Genomic DNA, 15,050 nt, shown 5'->3' with positions numbered 1-15,050 from the left:
ACACCATCACTGTAAGCAAAAAGTTGCTCAGAGACTTTATTCCAAGGTTTGGTATTCCTTTATCCCTAAACTCTGATCGAGGAACTCATTTTACTGGACAGATAATGAAAGAAGTCTGTAAAGTCCTGCAGATCCAACAGAACTTTCATTGCCCATACCGTCCACAGGCCTCAGGCCAAGCAGAACGCCAAAATGGCATTCTGAAAAATAAATTCAGCACAAATTTTGGCCAGACTCACCTAAAATAGCCAGATGCACTTCCCATAGCCCTTATGAGTACGAGAACTACTGCTAACTGAAAGACTGGGCTTAGCCCACATGAAATTCTAATGGGAAGACCCATGAGGCTCCCTGCCTCGCCACCTGTTGCCTCCCACTTTTGTGATATACATTTACTTGATGATACCATTCTGGACTATTGTAAGGCACTAATGAAGTGTGTTAAGGCTTTTCATTCACAGGTACAGGCAGCTCTCCCCAAAGAACCAGATGAGCCATCCCATTCTATCCTGCCTGGTGACTGGATCCGTATAAAAGTCCATCAACAAAAGTCATTGCTGGAACCTCGCTGGAAAGGTACTCCTGACCACCAACACTGCAATAAAGTGTCAAGGACTCCAGACGTGGATCCACACTTCACACAGTAAGAAAACAATCAGCCTCGTTAGACCCAGATTCTCCTCCATATCAATCTTGTAATCAGCCTCCAGACTAGTAGTAAGCCTAGCACCTGCCAGCAGGAAAGCTCAAGACCAGTAATGAGCCAAGCGCCTACTGGCAAAGAGGATTTGCCACTACAGAGAAAAGAAGATGTGCCCCAATGACGCCACTATGCCCTTCGGAACAGGAAAAAGGCCTCTACCTAGTTCCCGGTTCCTAAGGTGAAGTTGGTTAATCGTGATTTGGGTAGTTCTCAGTATTTCTTTTTGAGCCATCTTATATGAACTTGACTCATCGGTTATGAGAAACTCTGTAAACCAAAGTACACTTCTGCACCCACAAAGAAGATCATTTCATGAAAATATGTTCTTGTCTTTAGTTAATCAAATTAGGATAGATTTAAGTGTCTCTTGTCATTAGATATATAGTTATGTCCCTATCTATTCTACCAGAGGAATACCCATGATACCGGTACCCTTGAATGCAACTCAGATGTTGGCCCCTTACTACTCAGATTTTCATGAAAACAAAACTTGGCAGAATGTAAGTTGCAATCAGTCTGACTATGTACAATTAGCATATGCCACCCCGGAAAAGTTCTGTTAGACTTGTAATAAATCTCGTGTTGCAGTAAGAGTCAGTAAGTGTGAAGTAGAATTTAAGATAAATGGTGCTTGGTTTTCTAATGGCTATAAATATCTAACACCAGCCATATCAGCCAATACCATTTCAACAACTGTTCCACAGGAAGGTAGCCCGGCAGCTTGTAGAGCAGTGTCCTGCTGGTAAGTCTGTTGGGGGTGGGGAGAGGGGAAAAGGGGTGTGCAGGAGGGAAGGGGTGTGTTTGGGGGGGGGGGGGTAGAAATCAAGGTCCCCACGGCAAGGGAGTGGGGGAGGGATGGGCTGCCCAGACAGGACAGTGAATGTGACTCCACAGGTTCAGGACAGAGCCATAGGCAGCTCATCCAGGGCATGTGGAAGGGGGAGGGGGCTCCCCACCACTGCATGCACCCCCAGGGAAGGCATGGGGGGGTAGGTACCCCCCTGGATTTCTGCATGGGGCAAGGGCAGGCAGCAGCAGCACTGGGAGGGGTGGCTACAGGGAATTTTGGGGTGGCTGCAGCCACCCAAGCCCCTCCGTACTGCTGCCCCTGCTCAGAGCAGTCTGCTCAGCCATCTTTTGCTTGGGAATGCCCAGAGCAGGGAGGGCTATAGCCATCCTGAAATTCCCCATAACCCCCTGCCTTGCTGCTGCCCACCCTGCGCAGCTGAGCCTGTTCTGCCCCCACCTGCCCAAGTAGAACCTCGGCCCAGCCCCCTCACTGGGAAGAGGCTGATGCAGCCTCTGGCCCTGAGCCTGCAACAGGAAACTCATCCTTGCCCCACATACAAAAGCCTTCCAAGTTAGTCCTACATAAGCAAAGCTGAAAGGAATGAATGAGACACTTTAAGTTCAGTGACGGTATTTTACGGTGGTTATCTATCGATCTGTCTTTGCCATAAAATGTGTGATGTTGTTATTTCAAGGACAGAAAAACAAAAGTACACCTTAAGTGATATTTAGTTCCTTCCTTTCATAACTGTTTGGCAATACCACATGAATACAGAGCATTTCTTAGATCACAGATAAATGATAGGAAAAAAGTGAATCAGTGTTACTTGTGTTTCAAGAATAATGCTAATTCCTCATTTGGTTATACAACACCCTCTGTGCAGTGTAAGCTAACCCATCGTGCTACTGATAAGCAAATATGACAGTGTGAAAGAGAGGAAAGACTGTACACTACTTCACATCACATGTTCTTACATGTGCGATTCTGATTACTTTATTTACAACAGCCTAACACTAATAAGAAGTCTGAGAGCCAAGTGACAGACAAGTATTTTGAAACCCCTTCTACTGTGAAGTTGTGCGTGTAAAGTAGAAATAGAAAACTATTTCTTAGGTATTTTCTTAGGTCAGTGAACACTGACTATAAAAGCCAGGTCCTTAAGTCTGTTTATATTTTCTAAACACAACATAACTGAAGTTTAATTTCCTCCTGTTCCACCACACATCTAAAGCATGTCTCAATAAAACTGTGGCATCAGTTGACAGTGTTGCTTTTAAACTTGGTGTTAAAAAGAATTTCCTTTTGCTAATGTACTGACATTTCTTTATTCTTAAAAAAGGATTATAGATGAGAGAAACAGCTCTCTCATCCTTGGCACAGATACTAGTCTAGTGAAGTTTGTGACTTATTCAGATAATTTAAAAAAAATTGATCCTACGAGACAATGGTTTCCAAATTCTGTTCTCTATAATACGTGCTATAACACTTAGAAAACTAGACAGATGGCATTTGCTCTTCTTTTCAATGGCTTCTACGTGTCCTATTTCTTATTACAAAAAGGTACTTATGTCACCTGTTTTTATGGGCCCTTAAGACAAAAAAGAATCTTAGCCACTTCTAAGCTAGAAAGGAGAGCAGCCATTCATGGGGAGAGCTGACCACTTATTGGGAAAACAGGCAATGGGAAATAAGATGAGCAAAAGGTAGAAAGAATGAGGACTGCAACAAGGGGTTGAAGAATGCAACACACTTAGGGCCAGATTCTGTTCCACCTATTAAATACAATCCCATTCCACCCTGATCAAGTCTCTAAAAAACTATTAATACAAAAGGTGGATGGGCCCTCCTCCTCATTGCTATTTTGGAACCCAAGGGACACATGGTATATTTACTTTGGTAATGAAATATGGATTTTCAGGTACGAGAACTACACATAGTTGCCTAAAGACCACTGAAAATGCCCCATACATGGAATAGGGTCTGGCCTTTAACATACAACTACTCAGTTTCTGACTACTTATCAATTTTTTTTACAAAAATGTTTGAAATAAAGATATAAAAAAAATATATATATTGTAGCTGAAAGCCAAGGTGTTTCACTTCAGAAATACCAACATGTGCCTCAAAAGAACTGTACTCCTACTCTCTTTGTAGACTGGGTTCCTATTCTTTGAGCAGCAGTGATGGACACCATAGGAGCTATTCACTATATAGCATCATACCAATATGTACTGGATCTTCCCAAATGGGCCAGAGCAGAGTGTCAAATGTGGCCTACCAGCCAGAGCCAACCCATCAGAAGTTGGGGGCAGAGCTAAGGGCATGGCTTGCTAAAGAGTTCAGGGCCCCTAGGCCTTGATGGACATGGCTAGTGGTGGCAAAAAACAGGGCAGGGGGGGCAAGCGTACTGACCCTACAGACCCAGCCGAGGACAAGTTTGACATCCTTGAATAAGAAAGCAGGATTAGATGCAAATGAACTCCTCCTGTGAAGGGCCAACATGACAACTGAACAGAAGTTTCAGCATTTGGCATGGGCTTTTCCTCAATAAAAAGTTATATTTTGTTAAAGGCCCTAATTATCTCATTGAAAAGTCAGTTAATTGGAAGTCACCATTCACCAATATTTTGCCACACAATTAACCAATGTATTTTCCATTGTGAGATTACCTGATCAGAAGTAGAAGAGAGAAGTCCGCTACAGCCTGAATTAAGAGAAGGTAGATGTTACAGAAAGCCATTTGAACACACCAAAACTAGGGGTAAGATAATGAAATGAAGAGCCTCTGCATATCTAAACCATTTGAAATTTGATTTCTGTTGGCAGAGTGAACATACACCGTCTCCATATTAAAGAACATAAAACAACCTAACTCCTATTCCTAGTACCCTTGGATTGTCAATCCAAAAGTCAGGCCAAGAAAGGACTTCAGGATGAAATTTAGAGTGGGTATCAGGAAGAACCTTTTAACTATGAGGATGATTAAGCTTGGGCTTCTTCAGGCAGTCCATTCCTTCCAAATTGGAACTGTGCATATTTGGGGTTCCATTTATAAGTTTTGGTTAATATATCAAATAGCTGGAGTTACTACTGTTATTAATCTGGCTCGTTTTATTCTATTTTTAAAAATGGCATTAGTCATATAGAATTGTTGCCAAGATACAGTTTATTAAGCAAGTCTTAGTCTTCATTTCAAGATATCTAAGAATTAATTTCTGAAACAGACTTTGCACTTCAAGACTCTACTGTCTAACAAACCGATGCAGAAAGAAGAATGCAGTAAGTTTTTATACCCTGGTGAATATACTACTTGGGTAAGTTTTGCATTGCCATTCCACAGCAAGAACTCATTAATCAAATGACTATTAACTGCAACTCGCAGCAGGAAGGAGGGCAACATTCTTATTTCGCAGACTAGTCAAAGGCTGATGGCAAGTCAGTGGATTCAGAAATATTGCTACCATACCAGATGTATGGCAAGTGAGTCTACTACAATCAAGCATCTCCAATTTCAAAGTGACTAAAAACAGTTTTCTGTGCTAAAGCACATGGCAGGAATCTATTCCTAACTCAATCCTAACAATGCTGCCATCTTCAAGAGCTGCAGAAAACTACTGCATCTTCTGATATCTTGCTTCAAGTTTGTAGGGACCAGCAATCGGCTAGGGCAGAAATTACCACTTCCTTATTGTCTTCTATATTATACACACTAGAATTAGGAGGTGATTTTATTACCTCCTAAAAAGGGCTTACTATCCTGATGATTATGACATTTCCACATTCAAGTGGTACGAAAAGCCAAGGACAGGAGTGGATCCAGACAGGGTGCATTGGTGTAGTTGCACTGGGGATGTAAAAGGTTAAACAGTTAAAAATTAATGATAGTTATACCATTTAACTTTTACTGTTTACCTCCAAGCTCCATGCTGCCTGCTGTTGAGAGAGTGGCTCCAGCAGGGGGTGCCCAGGAAGCTATGTGGATCTGGGCTGCAACATTATGCAGATGCTGTGGCAGGGAGGTAACTAGCTGTTACCTGGGGGAGCAGAGTCAGGCAAAGCTGTGCAGCGGAGCCAAAAGGGCTTAAACAGGAGTGAGTGCAGCAGCAGGGCTGCCATCAGGTGCCACAGGGGAGGGCTGCATGGAGCTAGGCACACCCTACCTCTCCCATAGCACCCCAGAGGGGCTCCCACCTGGAGGACCCATACTTACAGGACATTAAGCAGGTAATTTTTTTAAATGATATTCACATCCCTAAATTGCACCCCACCCCTTTCACCCTTGGGAGTTCTGGGTTTGGATGCACAGCAAACTCACTGGCCAGACAGTGAGCTCACCACCACGTTCTGTTCCTCTCTGCCACCTCTCCTTCCAATTTTCCTTTCAGCATCCTGGATCCACTACTGGCCAAGTGTCTAGTTCAATTCATACCTTATCTTAAATTATATGTAAAAATCAATAAGAAGAATCCCTTTTCCCACTTCCTAATAGCTAGAAAACTCTGTCCCATCTTCTCAGAAGAATATGGCCACAGCAATCACAGCATTTGCCATCTCCAGTAATCTCTGGATTACTCTTCCCTGTGTCCCCAAGCACTACCAGGAGTGACTAGAAATAACGGTCACAAGCTGGCAGAGGGTAAATTCAGATTAGACATCAGGAGGCGCTACTTCATTGTCAGGGTGGCTGGGTTTGGAACCAAGTTCCAAGTGAAGTGGTGCTGGCTCCTACCCTGGGGGTCTTTAAGATGAGGCTTCACAATCACCTTGCTGGGGTCGTTTGACCCCAGTACTCTTTCTTGCCATGGCAGGGGGTTGGACTTGATGATCTGCTCAGGTCCCTTCCGACCCTACTAACTATGAAACTACAATTTCCTATACACTGAAACTGGATGTGGGTGCAATCCAGAGACTCCAGTTTATGCAAATAAGAATAAGCTGCCACAAGCCCTGGACCTCAATTCCTCTGGAAGTTCCCAATCCTCTTCAAGACCTTTGTTCTTATCTTCAAATCTGTAAGTGATTAGTGACTCAGCTACACCTCTATTCATGACCTGCCAAAAGATATACTGCTGGGATAATGCATCTGTGTTGGAAATAAAGCTTTCAATAAAAGGGGTTCAGTTACAGAACAACCTCATTATATTTCATCATAAAATAAAAAAATCCACATCAACCAACTTCAAAACATGTGAAAGATGCCTCTCTTTCATAGAAATCCGCTACAAAACTTTACATACGAATCTAGGAACAGCTATTTACTGGATCAGACCATAGGTCTATCATGCCCAGTCTCCTGCATCTCACAGAGACAGAGAGTAGATGCTGAAAGAAAGAGTGAACAGGGAATGACCAAGGTTCTTTTTCCCCTCTCACTGATCCTATAAATGGTCCAAGGGTTCAGTACAACTATTAGATGCAGGAGGAAGAAAACTGGAGGGCTAGGGAGTGGGTGGCTGGCATCCAATAGGCATCAAAAGGATTCTGACTGTACTTCTTCCAAGCAGCATATGATAAGACACGAGTAGTGACATACCAAAGAAGACTGAATTTGAAAAATTAAAGATTGTACTCTCCGAACCAAATATAAACCAAAACAGATCTCTTGTAGTTCACTCAGAAGTGAAGAAAGGAAAATAAACATAACATACCATTTTTAATCTGGTCACTGGATTAAACTAGTATTTGAAGAGAGTTTTGAACTTAATAGTCCCATGTTTGATCATAATTTGCTAAAATTCCCTTTTTACCTATAATAGCTACAGGCCATCTAAAAAGGGAATACTTTTTAAAAGTTACTTCAGAAGGTTTAAAGGGATTTTTTTGTATTCTACTGCATGGCGAAACTGGTCAACTGATATCCAAACACCATCAGATGCTGCTGAAATAAACAAAGAATTCCCTGTTCTGTGTATGAAGTGGAGCCGTTTTGTGCAACAAGACTAGTGTTAAATTCTCCTTAATTCACAGCCATTACAAATTCAGAAATTCCTGCATAACTATTGCTACTGAGTCTCTACACTTAACTATGGTGACATTTCATCATGTGAAATAAGCAAGTTTAGCACTGCCATTTTTTTTCCAGGAGGTAAACTGCTTGTTTGAAAGCTTGCAAGTAGTAGAGGGGATATTTCATACAAACAGAGCTATAGGCAGCACCAATTAAACCTCATTACAGGCTAAACATTCACTGCTTCTCAATCTCAAAAACACAGGTTAAATTACACTGCATTGAGGTTACTAAACTGCTGTGTTGGATGAAAGTAAGTTAACCTGGAGCCACCCATGAACAGCTCTTACTTCATATGTTCCAGTGTCACACAAATGATTTCTGAAGCTATTCAGAGTCTCTTGGCACTTTATCTGTCATTGTCAGTCCACACATTTCTACCAGGATAAATGGCTGATTAAGGTATAACAACTTATGAAGTGTATCCATGTGCCTCATTACTTAAGCATTAAACTTTTTCAAGAAAACTACTTCAAAACTACCCAAATTGAATACAGATACCAACAAGCATCTGGTCCAACAAGTAAAAATCCTTGTGTGTGTTAACCAGTCAAGGGCAGGATGCCCAACCCATATCTGTTTGTTAAAAACTGAAGAACAAAAGCCACTATTCTTTTTGAAGAGAAAGCGATTTCTCAGTGCCAAACTCATTAATCAAGGTCTATCCAAGACAGCCTCGTCTATCTGCCAAATGACAATCTTCTGCAAGTTAGGGTATTTTTTACTTGCTCCACTATCATTTCCACCTTTAAGATAATATCCCTTTATCAGGTTAAGTACCCCTCAAGTACACATTTAAGTCAATTTATGGACAGAAGGACATACTTGTAACCTTCACTAGGCCAAAATCAGAGGTTTTGGTTTGGTTTGGTTTTTTTGGGTTTTACCTAATGCAGTCACAGTTGGATAATTCCATTCACTTCTCCCCTCTTCTTTTGACAATGATGTTGGCAAGAGAACAAAGGCCAAACTTCATACAAGCTCTTATTCTTATTCCCTGGCATGATACATTCTGAGGCTAAATTATAATGCATTTAGGCAGAACACTGGCAGTTACTGTAAATGAGATTTGGGACAGCTAGTAGGCAAGCGTTAAATAGAGGCAAGTGTTTCGTTCAGATATCCAGTGCAGAGTATGTAGTACCCAGTTCTCACACAGAGGCATCAATTGCACAAGTATAGCATGTTCAATGGTGAGAGGCCATGTTTAAAAACCCAAGTAAACCAAAATCCAAGCCAAGGAGTTTTGGGGCAGAAACCCACCTCTAACCATAGATGGAGCATACTATTCATGTATATTCCATCAGCTTCTAAAAAGCAGTGCTTTGAAGAAAAGAACCAAGGGAGAGAATGGATCCTAAATAATGACTGGAGAATATGATCTTGATAACTATGAAACTGACAATTCTCTGTCCAAATATCCTGGATTTAACAACTGAAATAAAAATAGCGTATTCATTGGAGTGGTGAGGTCATTAAGAACTCAGAAAACCCTGTTAAACTTGACTTAAAAAGATGTATAACTCTGTAAAGACCCCAAAGTCAGGCTATATTCATATACAAGAAAGTATGAGCCAGTCAGTGGGATGATACATTTATAACTTTAAGAGGAAAAATCCACAGTCTTACTAACATGATTAGTTTCATAGCCCCCAGCTGCTGAGGACACGACACCTATACAAGCAAACATTATGGGTCACAGATGGACACCCCAAGAAATCTTCTGTATCTAACAACCACCACCGCAATCAAGCTGAGGTATTCAAAACCACTTATCTGGCTTAAATGAGCACAGCTGGGTGTTCTGAATTAGTCAGTTCCAGAAGACAATTCCTCAGCCCCACAGCGATATAGAGTTCATTTTGAGATCTTTACACTGCACCAAAGAATATATGAATTTTCCTACATGTTTCTGGGGAGGACAAGAGAGACTTATTGAGAAAAAAGAAACAAAGAGGATTCAAGGGGGTTTGGTAGTCCCTAGAGATCTGAACAGAGAGCAGGACTTACTACGTGTTTGTACTGTGTAGCAAAATGTAAGAAAGATATTCCCTTCCCCAAAAAGCTTACAATCTAAATAGAAAAACCTTTATTAGAAACAGCACCTAATCAAGACTCAAGAAAGTTGCATACTATTCTTGGCTTAACCACCAGCCTACAAGATTTAGAAAGACACATGAATAAAACATGTATGGTGACCTAGTAACTGCTTTCTTCACTTCCCTACAGAAAACCCAATTTTAGGGGGTTCAGGGTGGAAAATTACCGTTAAGCTTTCTCTAATCTCTTCTACAGTATAAATTGTAACGGCACAATAACAAACTTCAAGGCAAAGCTTTTAGCATTAGCTATTTGGAAGCAAGTCAGCTACCAGCAATTGCTACACACAGTGTACACTTTAAAAATGTATATGCTACCATCACTTCATTTTTATTTAGCTACTGACTTTACAGCACTATTTTGTGTTGGATAAAAGCTACTATTCTTACACCATTCTTTTAAGAAATATTGTCTCTGGGCTCTCCATAGTGACTGCATTGATAGATCTACATTAAGATGGTCAGTGGATATTGGTAGACAAAGAATTGCTCATTACTAATGCAAAGTCTTTCTAAAACATTAGAAAGGCTAGCTAATTGATCCATTTGGCTAGATAAATTTGTTTCTATTTTTAAAATAACCTCTGAACTCCATAGGCAGATTAACCCATTATAGAAGAAGTGATTTAGGCCGAGTTAGCAGATCATCAGCAATGCAGAGCCAAACTTGGAAAGGCTAAAGTAAGGTCTGGTACTGTTAAAACCTTAGTGCTTTAATTGAGGGGAGAAAGGACAGAATGTGAGAAAGGAAAAGCAAACAAGAAAAACCTTCCAAGCAGTGCACATAGTTTCGTAGCCCAAAATATTAGAGGCATTGTACTTTTTCTTCAAAATAAGGAAGGGAAGAGAATCTGAGCATTGTGATTGGTTCATCCATTGTTATGAGAATGAACTAAGGACATGCTATTTAAGCTTCCTAGTTTTTTCCAATTCATTTTAGATTAATATTCTAAGTGTGTCCTGAATATAATGAAATAATGGGGTCTGTCTAATAGAGAAGTGGCACACAGATAAACCTTCCATATGGTAATTTAATTGGAGCAATATCCTCTTTTTTTTCTTTTTTTTTTTTCTTTTTAGGTAGCAGGTTAAAATCTTGTATGCATTTTTTTTGGAAGGCAGTATAAGAACTGACTTGTATATACATGGATCACGTGGTGTTAAAGTTATTTTTTGAAAAAGATGGGATCAAATACTGCTGTGAATTAATAAGCAGGCTGTCATCAACCTAAACATCTGGCTAGAAAGCTTCCTGACCATCAGAACCCCACTTGCAATAAATAATAATAGAAAGGTTGGCAGTTAAAACTTAAGATGTAAAAAAAAGCTCTTTAGGATAGAAGGGAGGGAGATGCATACAAAATCTTAAGTTGCAAGCAGAAATTGAACTTGAAACCAATAAAGACCATCTACACTCCCTAAAACGAGTTATCAAAGCCAAGCCTACATTAGAAGAGGTCTTTCTGTCAAGAAATCCTTCACTTTAAGAGGAAAGTGCTCTTTTCCTACTAAATTTAGACTGCTTAAAAAAAGCAAGATAAATTATACCAGCATAGCCTCTCTATGCATCTATGTTTAGTGTTTTTTGCTGTAATTTCTATCTAACATTGCAAATACAACAAACAGCCTTAAGCATAAGTATGACTAAGTAACCTGGCCAGCATATGCTGTACTATATGCATGCACTGGCCTACTGAAATCATGATTTTGTGGATTTCGCAGAAATTAATTGCTGGCATTACCTGCAAAAAACAGGCAATGTCTGTAAAATCCAAAAAAATCATTTACTGAAAATAAAATGCTGGTTCCTCAAAAGGGAGCCAGAAGTCTTCACAGCATTTTGGCCTGACTGCACAACTCACTGGAGGAGGCCAAGGAGGAGGGATTGCCTACCCAAAGGGCAGCCTAAGACAGCTCTCACCCATTCCCCTCACCACCAATTAGTTGAGAGGGCTGCCTGTCATGTAGCCTCATCCCCCTTCACCAATTGGTGGCAAGGGGCAGAACCACACAATGGACAGCCCTTGCAGCCAATCAGTGGCAAGGAGTAGGGATTGGGACCCCCCTCCCCCAGCCAGAGTTATTGGGGGGAGGGTCAGGAGTCCTGCCACAATCAGCCCAGAAAACTGGCAGCCAGCTCCGCAATCTCCCTGTGAAACTGGCCAGATGCCTCCTCAACTTAGGCAGACCCTTAACTATATCTAATGTCCAAGTAGGCTGCTCAACCAAATTATGTTGCAGTAACTCAGTACGTTTCATTGGTCTTTGCTCATGGCCCACATCTATAAAATTAAAAAAAGACTTTTCAAACCTATTTTAAGATGTTGCCAAGAGTGCTTTAGGTGTTATTTTACCAAACATTCTTAGCCAGGGATCCACAGATCTCTCTCATTGCGCATCCTTCTAATATCCTCTACTGGGAGATACCCTACAGAAATGATGAATTAGTATTTAGCTCTGACATCTTTTTATAACACTTATCACTATATATATTTGGATTAGGACAAAGTACACAATCTTCAGTAGGGACACGGAAAAATGTACTCTCTCCATATTATTACCACGAGAGCTCACAATACCACTTGTCCAGCAAAACTAGTTTTTAAAACAGTAAAAACAGTAAAAGAACTTAGGCGAGATCACTCAAATATAGCACTGAGCAGAACACAACCACACATATGCGATGTCATGATTTTCAGGCTCATCATTATTCAGTCAGCAATATCAAAGGCACCTGAAAGAACTAAGATAATTAGCATGTACACCTAATCCATGCAAGCAACAAATACAACAAGCAGTACAGTCTCTGCATCATACTGAGGCCTACACCAAGATCAGACCAACACAAGAAGAAATTCATAGATCCCATGTACTGCAGGCACTGGTCAAGCAGGTTTCTCAAGCCCCTAGACAGAACAGAAATTGGCAAGATTAATTCTAGGAGATCTGTCAAGCCAGGGCCTTAAAAACAAAAAAACAAAGCTTCTTCAAAAGTTAGCCAATACCTTGCCTCCCCATCATGAGGACATTAGATCCAGAGCTCTTGTGTTTAGTTTAGTTGTTTATCTAATGGTATGTCTATACCATGTCCTCACCATTCTTCTGAAGAGAACCTCTCTCAAGTACATACTACCCACACACTCTCACATGCCAAACCCCAAAATACAGCAGCAGGGAAGCAACCAGAGGCAGAGAGCTAGCAACAGGCCCAGGGCCCCAGCTCTTAAGACACTACTTGACATCTGGCATATGAAAGCAGGAGCAAGTAGGCAGGGTTTGCTTGAAAGGGAGCCATCCATGAAACCTTACCTCCCCCACCACACCACCCCAGGAATAGCTGGATACAATGTAGACATACCCAACTCTCTGTAGCCTGAAGTTCCTCAAGAACCTTCAGAACCTCAGCCAACCTGAATCTGCCTGAGTGCAAGATGTCCAGTGGACCCTTCCTTACATGGTATTACATCTGCAGCCAGAAAAGTAAAAACCTCTTCACCAGCAAGAATTATTTTTATCTGAGCCGACAATGCAGATTTACCAGGCTGTCAGCCACCAAAAGCAGTTTTATCAATTGTGAACATAAGCTAAGAAGCAAGCTAGGAAAGTACAGCCACTAGATTATGTAAACAAGCCCTTCGCCAACCCCCCCAGCAGAGCTCTATAATATGCATTTCATCTTTAAAGTGACCATGCTTGACCAAACAGTTTATACAAATGCAATTTAGGGTCAGAATTAATTATAAAGAGTCAGGTCCAATATTTTATTTAAGCATTTAGGGGACTTAAATATTTAATGTTCCAAACAACCAGGTTAAGCAGCAGCAAGTACATGAAGTTTAAGATTATCCTCTAAATTTCAGATCCTTTTTCTTCTTGCCTCTACCCTTGTCCCCATATGCTGCCCAAGCATATCTATAGCAGGGATTGAGTGATCCATTCTATGATCCCTAATCTACCAGCGAAGCATGGAGAATATAGCCTGCCTCTAAGTATTTAATATAGTTTTATACTCTTTAGTCATAGGGGTACAGCCTCACATTGTTGCCAGCAGTTAAATCCCTTATCTCTGAGTTCAGATCATACAAAATAGGTAATAGGGTAACAACACAGGGCTCTTGATTTAGTAATAATAATGAAGACTGCAATAAGTTTAGAAGAGAAAATGCATACTCCCATCTAAAAGCATTTTGTTACCAGCAGAAGCAACAACTATGAACCCGTTTCTTTAAATACAGCAATCGCTCGGAGTTTATCAGTTTATTTACTTTGTGTCCTTGACACCACTTTGTGTACAGTCCCTTTCAATTGCTGACCCTAAGCGTTCTATCGGTTTCCCTAGAGTGTGTGCTGATCTACAGAATCTTAGAAAATTAGAGTTGGAAGGGACCTCAGGAGGTCATTTAGTAAAGTCTAAGCACCTGCTCAAAGCAAGACCATCCCCAAATATATGATCCCAACCAAGGCTTTGCCTAGCCAGGTCTTAAAAACCTCTAAGGACAGACATTACACAACCTCTGTGAGTAGCTTGTCCCGGAGAAAAGGCTGCTGGAAAGCTCCAAAGAAAACTAGTAGGAAGTTACTTTTAATTGTTCCCTCAACTGCAAGATGTAGCTTTTGCAAGGGCACCCACAGTTTTCATCGAAGCTTTACTCTCATCATCAAAAAAGCAGCAAAGAAAGTTAGCACCACTCAGTACTTTCCTGCCTACAAAAGGAGACTGGCAGGGGCAAGAATAAACACAAAGAAAACTGAAAAAGAAAAAAAAGTGAAGGTTCCTTTTTAAAGACCTGAATTAATACAGCTATCATGCATTCATAAAACAACTCAGGAGCATACCCTCACCCCAACTCCACTACAGCTCAAATACTTTGAGGGGAAGGCAAACAGCACAGCTCCTACATTAGATGGGGGGTTTATTACGCTCCACACTGAAGGGCTTCAAACCCCATGAGAAAAACAAAAGCGAAGCAGGAGTTGGCAGGAGCCAGGGAGGGCGGACGAACACTTACTTCTCATAGACCAGCTCCTCGTCTGTAGAGAAATAGTGTGTGTTGACGGTGCTTTTGGGTTTATTGCGTAGAGTAGCAAAATATAAGCGGTCTGCAAGAGAGAGGTAGGCAGCAGCGTCAGAGCTGGTCAGTGGAGTCCGAGAGACCCGCTCCCCAGCGTCCCCCTTCCCAGCCCCTTCATGCCCCCAGCCACCCCCTTCCTCAGCCCGGGGCCAGAGCAGCAACAGGTGCGGACCCGATCCCCGCGGACGCGGACCCGACACAGCCCCAGCCCCAGCCCCCTCGCACCCTTGAGGAACTCGGAGGCTCCCAGGAGTAACTCCGCGGTGCCCGGCGCCGGCTCCATCTTAAAGAGGGCGCGCAGCGGCGAGGCGCGGGGCGGCCCCGCGTTCATGGTGCCCCGCGGCGGTGGCTCCGGCAAGGCCGAGGCGGGGCGGGCTCC

The 15,050-nt window shown here is 41.8% G+C and overlaps 1 protein-coding gene across 2 annotated transcripts in view; it reads right to left on the bottom strand.

The window, feature by feature from the left end:
• Positions 1–15,050, bottom strand: part of CDC14A (cell division cycle 14A) — a 142,163-nt gene extending 127,113 nt beyond the window's left edge. The window contains exons 1-2 of one of the 2 annotated variants that reach the window (XM_019531022.1): positions 14,897–15,050; positions 14,609–14,699 (exon numbers count right to left, since the gene is read on the bottom strand). In XM_019531022.1, coding sequence (XP_019386567.1) covers positions 14,609–14,699; positions 14,897–15,002 — 197 coding nt within the window. In that variant the 5' untranslated portion in view covers positions 15,003–15,050. The remainder of the gene's footprint in view (positions 1–14,608; positions 14,700–14,896) is intronic. The other variant, XM_019531021.1, reaches the window with a different exon arrangement.

This window comes from Crocodylus porosus, unplaced genomic scaffold (genome assembly GCF_001723895.1).
Source record: "Crocodylus porosus isolate Cpor-Errol unplaced genomic scaffold, CroPor_comp1, whole genome shotgun sequence".
Classification (NCBI taxonomy): Eukaryota; Metazoa; Chordata; order Crocodylia; family Crocodylidae; genus Crocodylus; species Crocodylus porosus.
The sequence above is the reverse complement of the archived record's forward strand: the minus strand, read 5'-3'. Positions and strand labels throughout refer to the sequence as shown.